This window comes from Vipera ursinii, assembly GCF_947247035.1.
Source record: "Vipera ursinii genome assembly, chromosome: Z".
NCBI lineage: Eukaryota > Metazoa > Chordata > Lepidosauria > Squamata > Viperidae > Vipera > Vipera ursinii.
This window is the reverse complement of record NC_139517.1, coordinates 26308639-26323067: the sequence shown is the minus strand read 5'-3', so window position 1 is coordinate 26323067 and position 14429 is coordinate 26308639. Positions and strand designations below refer to the sequence as shown.

The 14429-nt window shown below is 44.9% G+C and overlaps 1 protein-coding gene across 1 annotated transcript in view; it reads left to right on the top strand.

The window, feature by feature from the left end:
• LOC310650330 (natterin-3-like) overlaps positions 1-14429 on the top strand; it is a 42322-nt gene that overhangs the window by 21463 nt on the left and 6430 nt on the right. The window contains exon 6 of the mRNA XM_083379232.1: positions 1919-2075. Coding sequence (XP_083235358.1) covers positions 2064-2075 — 12 coding nt within the window. The 5' untranslated portion in view covers positions 1919-2063. The remainder of the gene's footprint in view (positions 1-1918; positions 2076-14429) is intronic.

Below are 14429 nucleotides of genomic sequence, written 5' to 3'. Positions count from 1 at the left end.
TTATACACAGATTGGAGTTGTCAAGTCTGAAAAGCATTATTTATACCATTTAAAATGTTAAGATGCAGATAGGAAAGAGCAAAGATAAACAACAATTCAGATAAATATATATGTATACTTAATGTGAAATATAAAATTCCTTATATAAAACCTCAGAATTTCCATCTAGAAAAACTCCAGTACAGTAGTCTTTTAACTAGAGATACTAACTGGATGATTTTGACATTCTTTTAACCCAAACCGTCTTAAGGTTTCACTCTCTAATGATTTTATCCATTATGACTGTATTCTATTCTGTCCCTCTTGCCAATTCTTTTTCTAGATTAAAAAGGCAGATATTATTACATAAGATTTACATAAGATATAATAAAGGTAAAGGTAAAGGTTCCCCCGCATGTGTGTGCTAGACGTTTCCGACTCTAGGGGCCGGTGCTCATCTCCATTTCAAAGCCGAAGAGCCAGAAAATGAATTGGCAAGAGGGACACAATAGAATGCAGTCATAATGGATAAAATCTGGATTTTAGATCTGGATGACTAGTGTTAAAAGCAAGAAACAAAATTGTTCTGAATTCATCTAAGAAGGTAAAATTGTGTTGTCAGCTCACGATAGGAAGTTAAGAGATTCTACCTGGCAATTTGGATATGGGTGGGATTCAGCTCTTCAGCTCGGACTGTCTCCAGGATTATAACTGAGCTTACATATAACTGTGAGAGCCAATACAGTATTGACAATAAGGAGAGAGATCCTGACCCTGAAGTTAATAAAGATCTGGAAGTCCATATGTTATACATTCATATTAAGGTCCAAGGTCTTGTTCAGGTTGTCAAAAACTCAAAATTAACCCATGCTGTGCATCAAAAACCAGTATTTTTTATGTACTTCATAACCAAATGGATGATACTTGTACACTTTTCCTCCTCCTCTCCTCATTTCTCAGCATTGAGGGCAGTGGCGTAGCGTGGGTTGTCAGCACCCGGGGCAAGGCAACCGGAAGCGGAAATAGAGGGGCGGGCGGGTGGTGACGTCACGGCACTGCTGAAAAGACGCGCCCCGCAGCGGCGTAGACTTTCCAAGAAGAGTCGTGCGCATGCGGGATGCTTCCGGGTCCCTCTCGAGGGCGGCTGGGCAGGGCTCTGACCTGCAAGAGCTGCTGCATTCAAGCTCACACGTGAGCCCCGCTAAATAAAGCCACGCATGCGCACGAAGCTAGGCCAGCCGGCCGGCGGGTCCGTCTTCGCTCGGCCAAACCTGCCAGGGCACCTGCGGGGCACTTGCGGTTGGCCTGAGCCTGGGCGGAGAGTTGGCCGCTTCTATTTATTTTATTCAGTTTATGTGGCCGCCCATCTCACCTGCCGGACTCATTTCGCTTTGCAAGAAAGAGCAGCTCGAGAGCGGAGCCAAGCCAACTCTGTGCAGCCCTTGGGGCTCCCTGAGCAGCTCAGTGCGAGCGCGCCCCCCCAGATGTTGTGCCCGGTGCGGCAGGCCCCCCCTGCACCCCCCACGCTACACCACTGATTGAGGGTGGTGGGGGGAAGATTGCACTTTTGCCTAGCTGGATCAAAAGATTGGCTGAATTATCTTACTTCAGCTTTCCAGAATTTGAAACTAGAGGGGTTTTTTTGTTCCTTCCAGGAATGGAATGTTGACAAATCTTGCAGCTATTCCCTTCCACGTGGATCGCTTCCATGCCCATAGGCCTTTGTTCCTAACATTTATTTTACAACCTCCACAGACAACAACCAAAGAAATATTGGTAGCATATTTTTCATTAGCATAGTACTACAGTTGGCACTGAAAGAGTTGCTACAACCTCATTGCTACAGCTTCAAATTTTAACGAACCTGGCAGCTCTGTTTCAGCACAATATTTTTAATGCTTTCATTTATATCTCTGTTTGTTTTTATTGAACAATTTAGTAATCCAAAAGGGGAATGAAGTGAGCATCAAGGATTTATGTTTCTCAAGATTGCTTCAGAAAACTGAATAGAAGAAGAGACTGCTGCAGTGGGTAGAATAGCTTCTGTTCGCAGGCCACAGAAAGAGACTGGCTTTCTTTTGTACATGAGGTTTGTGGTAAGTATTTTATTTATTCAGTAGATCTTTCTCTTGTCTTTCCTTTATGAGCTCACGGAGATAGTCACAATCTCCCTCTTCAACTTCTTTCTAAGACTCCTAGGATTTCCATGGCAAAAAAATATTTTTGTTCAGCATCTCTCTCTCTCTGCTAAAAAGGGTCTGAGAAAAAGCTTAAAGTAGGTGAATTTCTTTTTTCCTGCCTTTCAAGAGAAATAGGAAGTATTTTGGGAAATAGATGGTCCAGTTAAAATTCTTATGATTTCTGGAATCTAAAGACAATGCAACTTTCGAACCCTAGTTTTGACATTATAACTTTCTATTTGTCCTACAGTTAAATTCTATTTTTTTTCTTCAAAATTAAAAACTCCTAGATTCCATTATTGGTTTTAAAATGATTCCATCTTACTTTGAAAACATTGGAATATAATACTTGACATTAGTATTTTTGAACATCTATTATCTCTTGGACATTTGAGAAGATGCTCTGTGACAAGCTCACATAACACTTCTGAAGGCAGTTTAATTTTCCTTCTTTTGTATGTTTCTCTTGCCTCTCTCAAAATGGTTCTGCATCTTCTAATCACATGTGAGCAGGCAGCTGGTGTATAGCCAGGTGGCCAGGTTAATGTGCCCTCCATAAGTGCTTAAATCAGCAGGCACACATATTTTCAATTCAGAATAGAACTGGAAGGACCTTGTAGGTCTTCTAGTCCAACTCCCTGCTCCAACAGGAGACTTAATACCATTTCAGATGAGTGACTGTTTCATTGCTAGCTTTAATTAGAGAGCCTTTTTATCTCCTCATTGTTGAAAAAATATGACCTTTGCTGCCCTGCACTTATCACTGTTGTATAACTTTTATATAAGAGTGATCTTTAGTTAATTTTGTACTATTAAAAAAGTGACTCAGTGGAAAAGTTTTAGATATAAATACACTTGGAAATAAATTATCTTGGGAGCAGGAAAGATCAAAATATTTAAATGGAAATAACAGTATGAATTTTATACCTTTATCCTCTGAAGGCCACACTTGACATGGTGTAGTGCTGATTATATGATCAATGTGTAGAATTTGTTTAAGCAAATAAGAAGTCACATGGAGAGGAGAACTGGAGTAAACTAATGGCTCTTTGGGAGCTAGGTGTAAAGCCTTTCTACCTCAAAGTAATTGGAATAATGATGACACATTTTTTCAAAAGCCTAATCTCCAGCTCTAGGTTTTAAAGGGTACTAGATACGTTTAATAATAATAATAAGTTGGAAGGGACCTTGGGGGTCATCTAGTCCAACCCCTTGCTCAGGCAGGAAACCCTATACCATTTCAGGCAAATGGCTGGCCAGTCTCTTCTTAAAAACTTCCAGTGTTGGAGCATTCACCAATTCTGGAGGCAGGTTGTTCCACTGGTTAATTGTTCTAACCGTCAGGAAGTTTCTCCTTAGTTCTAGGTTGCTTCTCTCCTTGACTAGTTTCCATCCATTGCTTCTTGTCCTGCGTTCAGGTGTTTTGGAGAATAGCTTGACTGCCTCTTCTTTGGGGCAGCCCCTGAGATATTGGAACACTGCTATCATTTCACCCCTCACTCTTCTCTTCATTAAACTACACATAGTTTTTAAGACATTAGAACTCAGCTAGCTCAGAGAAAAAAATCCAAAGTCTAAAAGACATTGTGGAAGTGGAACAAGTCCTATCTAATAAGATTAAGATTGAGTTGAAACTGAATTTACAAATGATATGCTATAAAAATGATATGGAAAAAGAAGATATACCGGCATACAAAAGAAACTGGTCAATGTCTTAACATTTAAAAGTGGCATACAAAAATAATCTAAAAATAACCTGGATGAGTTTTATATATTAGATTTACAAACAAAATGTTAAAACTTTGAAGAATATCATAAGAAAGATTTTAAAAGTAAAAAGAAATTAAATTCTATGGCATTATTTGAATAAACCAGGGATTAAGATTGTTAGAAGTAAAAGGAAAGAATATAAAGTTGGTATATTTGAAGAAGATTAAAATAGTTTGTTATTTTTGGTAAGAGCTAATGGACCTTTGCTAACACTATGACAATACTTCATGGATTTGTTTGTAAATAAAAAATGGGACAGGAAGAGAAGAGATTATTTATTGCATTTTAAGAAAAGGTGATAAGTTACTAAATTGTTTATATTTCTTGGAATGGAGAAGCTACTTGTTTATATTTTTCTTTTGTTTTACTCTATTCATAATTTCTTTTCTATTTCTTTTTTCCTCCTTTTTATTTTCTGTATTTCCCCTCTTTTTATTCCTCTATCTTTTTTTAAAGTTTGCATTAGCTTTTACTTTTGTACTTGCTTTTATACTCTTTAATAAAATTATTATATTTTTAAAAAATGAAAATTCAGTTTAGTTAGAGACTTGATGGAATCAAATTTTAAAGCACAATATTTGCACACCACACATTAATACAGTCACCCACACACATTCTTGTATATTAACACAAATACATATGTTGTGTATGTAAATAGTTAGCAATAAGCCATGGAAGAGATTGCAAACACAGTGCAGCTTTGCAAGGTTTAAAGCGGGAAAATAAGGTGCAATCATTGGACGCCACAACCAAGGAGCGGGAAAACAGACTGCTTGTATTGGTTACAGTTCAAACGCTTTCTCTATAAAAGGGTTGCAACATTTGACAGTTGACAGTTGACTTTGTGTATTCAATAAACTCGTTCAGTGTTAACCACTCTGAGTCCTCGTCAATTCGAACCAAACAACTGGCGACGAGGGTGGGATTGACAGAAGACCAGAGATTAGGAAGAATTGTCGTGAAGGCGGCAAATTCAGAGCGAGTCACAGTCAACCGAGCGGCCGCGGCAGAATAGGAAAAAAATTCTCCGAATGGCGCAAATCGGGTCACTGAAGGAATTCGACCCTAACTTCCCCGAAGATTGGGAAGAATACATCGGTCAGGTCGAAGGATTCCTGTTAGTGAACGGAATCACTGACGACCGAAAAAAAGCGGCGGCACTTTTGACAATTTGCGGCACACTGGTCTACAGAGTTGCTGTCGGGCTGTGCCAGCCACAACCAGTCTCCAGCGTGCCCTATGCCGACCTCCTCGCAAAACTAAAGGTTCACTTTACTCCCCGAAGGTCCGAACTCTTTTGGCGGCGCATCTTCGAGAAGAGAAATCAGAGACCGGGGGAGTCCATACAGAAATTCGTCGCTGCCGTCAGGGAAGCCGCAGTACGTTGCAAATACGATAATTTAGAAATTAGAATTCGGGACAGAGTCGTGCTGGGCTTACGTGATGAACAATTACAAAATAGAATAATCGCCAAACCTACCGGCGATTTACAGGAAGTGCTCGACGAACTCCTAACGTATGAGTCAACCGGGTATCGCGACCCCCCCCGCAGTAGCATGGCGGCAGCACCCGAAATTAACCAAGAGGGCTATGTGGACTGCGGGGAGGTGGATCAGCAGTGGGAGGAAGAGATCGCCGAAGTCTCCAGGCGATTCGGAAAGATGGCACCAAGACAACTCAGAAGCGAGGGGCCTGAACCTGGCCGCCGGCAACAACCCGCAACACCGCAAAGACCACCGACCGGGGCACAACGACCGTGGCGGGACACCGCAACCAGACCGCGCGACAACGACACCCAGAACCGATGTGGCAGCTGCGGCGGCAACCATCCCCGCGCTTCCTGCCGATTCCGCACCGCCAAGTGCAGGGCTTGCGGCAAGACCGGCCACATCCAGGCCATCTGCAGAAACCGCGTTCGGGACTCCCGTCTGAACGAAGTCGATGTGTGGCCAGAGGGTAAGGTAACCCCCAATGCTAGTGGCAAGGAGACCCCTAGAACCCGGGTGAAATTTCCAAACCTAAGGGAGGTGGCCCGAGTCAATCGGAGACGGCGGGGAAGGGGGCACAATTTTCCGGACGGAAAATTAAAAATCACAGTCCTTCTGCAAGGGGTCCCTTGCAGAATGGAAATCGACTCAGGGGCTTCAGTGTCGATAATTTCCACTGAAACCCTTGAGAAAATTGAACAACTAAGCGGAAAAAGAATTCCACTTAGTCCAACAAATATTCAATTAATGGACTTCCAAAAAAGTCCAATAATCGTAAAAGGAAAGACCAGCCTTAGAGTAAACTTTAAGGGGTTTAAGGGGGTCTTAGATTTGATAGTTACGGAGGGGAATAGGACCAGCTTAATAGGGCTTAATTGGTTTCCTGCCCTGGGAATTTGGATAGGGGGAATAAATTCAGTGATTAGAAATAAGACCCTCGAATCCGTCTGCAAAGAATTTGCAGACGTATTCGATGGATCTCTAGGCAAGTACAAAGGGCCCCCCATTAATTTTAACCTAGACCCCTCAGTAAATCCAATCAGGCTAAAGGCCCGGAGGGTACCTTTTGCCTTAAAAGAAAAAATCGAGGCCGAGCTCGACCGGCTTGTAGGCCTCGGAGTTTTAGAACCTGTTGAGGGCGGTTTGTGGGAGACGCCGATTGTCACACCCCTCAAACCCAATGGGGATGTGAGAATCTGCGCCGACTACAAGGCGACCCTCAACATTGGAATGAAAAAGCATGCTTACCCGGTCCCAACGGTGAAGCAGGTCCTCGCCACGATCCAGGACGCCGCCATCTTCGCCAAGCTCGACTTGGCGCATGCGTACTTACAGTTGACTGTTTCCAAAGAGGCTGCAGAGGCACAGACAATTGTCACCCACAAGGGGGCGTTCCGAGTCCACAGACTGCAATTTGGAATTGCAGCAGCTCCAGGCATCTTCCAAGAAGTGATGGAGAGGACCTTAAAGGGCATACCTGGAGTATGCCCTTACTTTGATGATGTCCTAATAGCTGGAAAAGATGAAGGAATGTTAGTAGAGCGGCTGGAACAGGTACTGGGTAGATTTAGAAAGGCTGGATTAAAATTAAAAAAGGAAAAATGTAGCATAGGGGTTAAATCCACTGATTTTTTGGGGTTCAGGATTGACAAAAGCGGAGTCCACCCTACCCCTGAAAAAATTAAAGCAATAAAAGGGGCTCCTGAACCAAGGAACAAGGCTGAGCTACAGGCCTTCCTAGGCTTGGTAAATTTTTATCACACTTTTGTGCCACATAAGGCTGCCATTGCAGAACCACTGCACAGGCTTTTAGATAAGAAGACCCCTTGGCATTGGCAAGACAAGCACAAAGCGAGTTTCCAGACCTTAAAAGACATCCTTTCCAGTAGCTCAACTGTAACCCACTTTATAGAAAACAGACCAATCTACCTGGCGTGCGATGCTTCGCCTTATGGCGTTGGGGCAGTAATCAGCCATTTAGACACCCAGGGAATGCAAAGACCCATTGCTTACTACTCCCGCACACTAACCAAGGCAGAGCGGAACTATGCTCAAATAGACCGGGAAGCTTTAGCCATAGTGGCAGGAGTTAAAAAGTTCCACGACTACCTGTATGGCAGGAACTTTACAATACTGACAGACCACAAACCCCTGCTGGGACTGTTTACCACAGATAAACAGACTCCCCAAATTATGTCTCCCAGGATGCTGAGATGGTCCATTTTCCTCTCAGCATATTCATTTTCCCTCCAATACCGACCAGGTAAGGACATGGGTCACGCAGACGCTCTTAGCAGATTGCCCCTTAGCACAACAGAGGAGGACCCTGCCCCAGTGGGACAAGTAATGTCCCTACAAGATATTCCTGATCTGCCCCTAACTGCTAAAGACATAGCTGAGGCAACCAATAAGGACCTCATCTTAAGGAGAGTAATGGCCTGGGTCATGAGCGGTTGGCCCAACGCCAACCCGGACGTAAAATACAGTCCATTTTTCAGAAGGAAAGATGAACTATCAGTTCATATGGGTTGCTTACTCTGGGGAACTCGTGTAGTAATTCCAGAAATCCACAAATCAGCTATTCTATTTGAATTGCATGAGGGACACCCCGGAATAGTAAGGATGAAGGCCCTGGCTAGGAGTCACTTGTGGTGGCCAGGATTGGACCACGACATTGAGGAATGCGTTGCCAATTGCCATCTGTGCCAACGTTCCAGGCCTGAACAACAACACATCCGCACACATAAATGGGAGCTAGCTAGGAATCCTTGGTCCAGGATTCATATTGACTTCGCTGGACCTTTCCAGGGGTTAACGTTCCTTGTAGTGGTCGACAGCTACTCTAGATGGCTAGAAGTAGTACCGGTCACTTCAGTAACGGCAGGCAGAACAATACAGGCATTAAGGGGCCTCTTTGCCACTCATGGGTTGCCGGATTTAATAGTGTCTGATAACGGGCCACAATTCACATCTATTGAATTTCAGGATTTCCTCAAGGCCAACTCGATTAAGCATAAGACTTCTGCACCCTTCCACCCCTCCACCAACGGATTGGCTGAAAGGAATGTGAGGACCACGAAGGACGCGCTTAAAAGAATCATTCGAGGTGACTGGCATCAGAGACTAGCTGAGTTCTTGTTGGCTCAGCACACAACCCCTTGTTCGGCTACAGGGAAAAGTCCAGCTGAAATGAGGTGGGGCAGGAAAATTTTGACCAAGTTGGACAGACTACACCCTGACAGACTCCAACCAAACATTGAATTAGACATTCCTAACAGAACATTTGAAGTGGGGGACTTGATTTGGGCCAGGAACTACGCCCAAGGGGACAAATGGATTCCAGGGGTGGTAACTGAAATCTTAGGTCCCCTATCATACATCATTGAGGGGGAAGGGAATAGGATCTGTAAAAGACACATAGACCAGCTGAGGAAAAGATCTAGTGGGTGTGTGCCTGCTGAGGGGGACCAAAGCTCAGTAAGGGGAAACAGTACAGACAACATTAGGCCAGAAAGCGGTGTAGAGGTTGGGCAAGATGACACATTCCCTGATGCCCAACAACAACAATTCAGTCCAATTGATTGGGAAATACCCCTGCGAAGTAGGCCAGTGACCACTGAATCCCAAACACAACCTAATACACAAGGCAGTACATCTGAAGCCAGTAACCCAGAGCCCAGGTCTAGTAGTAACCAGCATAGTAACCAGCAGCCAAGCAGTCAACCAGGAAGAAGGGTCCCTAATAGCCAAAGTAACAGATACCCGTCCAGAATACATAGGCCGCCAAAATACCTAATGGATTTTGTAAAGAAATGACACCAACTGGGGGGGTAAGGGGTGTTGTGTATGTAAATAGTTAGCAATAAGCCATGGAAGAGATTGCAAACACAGTGCAGCTTTGCAAGGTTTAAAGCGGGAAAATAAGGTGCAATCATTGGACGCCACAACCAAGGAGCGGGAAAACAGACTGCTTGTATTGGTTACAGTTCAAACGCTTTCTCTATAAAAGGGTTGCAACATTTGACAGTTGACAGTTGACTTTGTGTATTCAATAAACTCGTTCAGTGTTAACCACTCTGAGTCCTCGTCAATTCGAACCAAACAACATACATGATGTGTGAGTGTAAATATGTATAGACAAATGCAAACAACTAATATGTTAGATTTTATTTTTGTGTGCCTTTGAGTCAATTTTTGACTCCTGGAGACTGCCTGGACTAGAACTTGCAGGGTTGTTTTTTTTTTTTTGCCAAGATTTCAGAAATAGTTTGCCAATGCTTCCTTCCTAGGGCTGAAAGTGGAAGACTGGACTAAAGTACTCAGCTAGCTTTGTGTCTAAGGCAGGACTAGAACTCATGGTTGTCTTATTTCTTGCCTGATGCTTTAACCAATACACTAAAATGGCTCATTGTAGAACATGGGTTAATATAATATCACAAGATCCCTTTTCATATAATATCTCTAAGCTATGAACTATGAGTGTGGGTGTGCCCAGCATCTTACGGGCAGCAAAGGGCAATCAATTATAATAACTATATTCTGACAGCCATCCCTGACCAAGGTGAAAATTCCCTGAAAACTAAATGGGGAACAAGGATCCATTTGGATCTTCATTCTGTGAACACTCATCTTATGACTAAACAAAGATTCGAGATATACCAAGATATCTGGGTGCCTTTTTACAAGAAAATGGGCCCTATGAAATCTTGCCTTGAAATATATCATTCGTGAGATAGACGGAGTGTATGTAACAATATTGAAGACTTAGAAATGTTATGGAAAGAGCAATTACAATTATGAGATATAGATCAGCATCTTGTTTAGAATCTTTAGCTACAGCACATCCCATCTTAAGACAGAATTAAGAAGCTGGAGAACCAGAATTTTTCTAACTGTAAAGTATTAGCCTTGTATGTTGTATTCACTTGCTTTATGTCTGACTGTTTGCTTAATGGCTGACCTACTTTTGTATCTTATGTAATGGTTGCTGGGCTGAGCAAGGCTTGCTGTCTCCAGTTGGTTAAGTAGGTTTGGGGTGGGAAACTGCTGCTTTAAATCTATTGGTCGCTGTCTACAGGCCAACCATATAAATATCTGTACAGCAGCTATTATCTTGCTTCTGTTATATTCTCACTTTGAATAAAATTGTTGCTGTTTGAACATCTCATCTTGCTCAATGCCTGCAAGAACCAAGTACTTAACACTGGTGACAAAGGTGGGATGTGCTGTTTCATCGTAAGAGCCTGAAGTCACTAGGGGGTGAGGCCAGTACAGAGTTTCCTCCCTTGGTCTGCCTAGCAAGCCATGCTGGAGACCACCCCACCCTAAGGATCCATCCTAGGGCCTATGCAGAAGCCAGCAGCACAAAGCAATGCGAGACACAAACCACAATGACTATTCACCATGGCCAAGGTCGGAAAGCTCAAAGAATTTGATATGACACACCTGGAGAGATGGGTGTCCTACAATTCCCGCGTAGAAGACTACCTTCATGCCAATCAAGTCAGCAAAGATGAGCTGAAGGCTGCGAGCCTCCTCTGCGTGTACAGCCCAGCCACCTTCGATATCACAGAGAACTTGGATCCCCAGCGTTGCTGGAGTCCATTACTTACATGGACTTGAAGAAAAGACTCCACCACCAGTTTGAACTGAAGCTATCCATGATAGCGTGGAGGCATGCCTTTGAGCAATGTGAACAACACCCAGCGAGTTGGCAACAGAATTCATTGCAGCACTTCAGTAGACATCATGACTATGCAATTTCACTGACTTAGAAGAGAGACTAAGAGACTGGATTTAGGAACAGAGAGCTCCAACAAAAACTTTTTGCTAAAGAAACTTTCTCGCTACAAGAGGCCTTGAAGGAGGTCATGGCAGATGAAGCCGCTGGAGGGGCCATTAAAACATTACACCCCCCAAAAGCACACCAAGCACAGAAGCCATCCACCACAAGGACACTGAGTGGTTGGAAGACACAGACTCAGACCACGAAGTCAACAAGATACAGAGGCACCAAGAGAAGGGAACGAGGCCCTCTGACAATGCAGTCCCGTTCCCTAGATGCATGAGCTGCAGAGGTAGCCATCAACGAATGAAATGTCATTTCTGGACAGCCATGTGCCGGGCATGTGGAAAACCAGGCCACATCACTGCCATCTGTTGAGGTCGCCAGAGAGACCACCAGCCAGATGACTCATTCAGGAGAGGTACTGGGGCCCCGGGGAAACACCAAGTAGGCTTCTGCTCTAGTCATAGGAGTGTGTTCTGCACTTGTGCCCACCGACCTCTTAAGCAGAAGCTTTGACTGCAAGTCGAGCTTCAGGGAGTTCCATGTAAAATGGAACTGGACACTGGCTTAGATGTGTCCATCATTTCCATTGGAACTTTCCAACACATTTGCAGCCACAGCAACAGATGGGTCAAGCTTCGACCATCCAACATATTACAGACTTCCAGAACTCCCGAGTGGCGGTCAAGGGTGAAGCCACACTTGCGGTTAAATTCAAAGAGTTTTCAGGCCCATTAGATGTTATTGTGGTGAAAGGCCTATGGACAAGCCTCGTAGGATTCGATTGATTCGATGCATTGGGCATCCAAGTAACCGGCATTCACCGGACACAGGCAGCAGACTTGTCTTCAGTCTGCAAGGAGTTCGTGGATGTTTCAATCCAAGTTTGGGAGAGTACAAGGGCCCTCTTTTAGCTTTTAGACTTGATCCTATGGTAGTACCAATCCAGGTTAAGCCCTGTCGAGTGTCTTTTGCATTAAAGCACAAAATTGATGCAAGCTGGACAAGCTGGTCAGTCAGGAGGTATTACAGCCCATAGACAGTGAGGTGTGGGAAAACCTCATTGTAACACCACTCAAGGCCAATGGAGAGGTATGCATTTGTGCTAACTATAAGTGCACCATTAACCGGGCACTTCAACACCACACATACTCAGTGCCAGTTGTCAGCCATATTCTGGCGCCTTTGCAGGGAGGTTGCATGTTTGCTAAATTATATTTAGCACAGGCCTATCAAGAGCTGCCAGTGGATGAGGCCACGGCAGCCGTCCAAACCATAGTTACACTGATTATCTGGACCCGTACCAATCGAGTTTCAGGCCCGGGCACAGCACAGAGACGGCATTGGTCGCGCTGGTGAATGAACTCTGGTGGGCTCGGGACAGGGGTTGTTCCTCTGTCCTAGTCCTATTAGATCTCTCAGCGGCTTTTGATACCATCGACCATGGTATCCTACTGCGGTGTCTCAGTGGGTTGGGAGTGGGAGGCACCGTTTTACGGTGGTTCTCCTCCTATCTCCTGGGCTGCTCACAGTCGGTGTTGACAGGAGGGCAGAGATCTGCCCCGAGGCCTCTCATTTGTGGAGTTCCTCAGGGGTCGGTTCTCTCGCCCCTCTTGTTCAACATCTATATGAAGCTGCTGGGTGAGATCATTCATGGTTTCAGGGTGGGGTATCATCAGTATGCTGATGATACCCAACTTTTTTTCTCCACCCCAAACCAACCCAGTGATGCCCTCACCGTGATGTCCCGTTGCCTGGAGGCGGTCCAGGTCTGGATGGGGAGAAACAGGCTTCGTCTCAATCCTGCCAAGACTGAGTGGCTGTGCATACCGGCAACTTGGGTTAACCAGACTATTCCATCTTTAACGATGGGGGGGTGAGGTGTTACCCCCCGTTGATAGGGCTCGCAACTTGGGCATCCTCCTGGATTCACAGCTCAGTTTTAAAGATCACATAGGAGCCGTGAACAGGGGGGCTTTTGCCAGGTTCGCCTGGTGCACCAGTTGCGACCCTACCGGGACTGAGATGCCCTACGCACAGTCACTCATGTGCTCACGACCTCCCGTTTAGACTACTGCAACGCTTTCTACATGGGGCTGCCCTTGAGGACCACTCTGAGGCTTCAGCTGGTGCAGAATTGTGCACGAGTTGTGATGGGGGTTCCCCGATACTCCCATGTAACACCTCTGCTCCGCAAGCTGCATTGGCCTCTGGTTGTCCTCCGGGTGAGGTTCAAGGTGCTGGTGATGACCTATAAAGCCCTAAATGGCTTGGGTCCGGGATATCTGAGGGAACACCTGCTGCCAGCATCAAGTTCCCTTCATCCAGTGTGCTCCCACAGGGAGGGCCTTCTCAGGGTGCCGCCGGTAAAAGATTGCTGGCGGATAACACCCAGGGGGAGGGCCTTCTCTGTGGGTGCACCTGACCTCTGGAACCAGCTGCCCATGGAGCTTAGGACTGCCCCCGACCTTCGTTCATTTTGCTGGGACCTGAAGACCTGGCTCTTCGAGCTTTCCGGCCCAGGCTGAGAGTTTTAACTGGGGTTTTTATATTTCTTCAGGGATTTAATTTAATCTTTTAAAATTGTTTTTAATTTTTGTATGGTTGTTTTAAGTACCCTGTAAACTGCCCTACGGGAAAGGGTGGTATATAAATTCAATAAAATTCAAATTCAAATTCAATTCATGGTCAAGCATTGGGGTGAGTGTAGCCCCAGGGATTTTTCAGGGAGTAATGGAGCATATGCTCAAGGGTATTCCGGGGGTCTGCCCCTACTTTGATGATGTGCTCATCACCAGGGAGTCCACAGAGGTCCTGGCTGAACGGCTTAGAGCCATCCTTCAGTGGAATTCAAATTAAAGAAGGAGAAATGTAAGATTGGGGTCCAGTCTACCGAGTTCCTGGGATTCCGCATCAATGCCAATGGCATCCATCCTGCGGAATCAAAGCTGAAAGCGATTTAGTTGGCACCAAGTCCTAGTTCCAAAGGGGAGCTTCAAGCCTTCTTGGGCCTTCTAAATTTTTAACAGGCATTCCCGCCTGTTAAAAATTTAGAAGGCAGTGTAATGGCAGTGGCACAGCCATTACACCAGCTCTTAGACAAAAACACTCAGTGGAAGTGGACCAACGTCCACGAAAGAAGTTTCCAGGCAGTCAAATCACTGCTGTCCTCAAACTCGGTGCTCATGCATTTTAATGAAAAGTTGCCAGCTTGCATCACGTGTG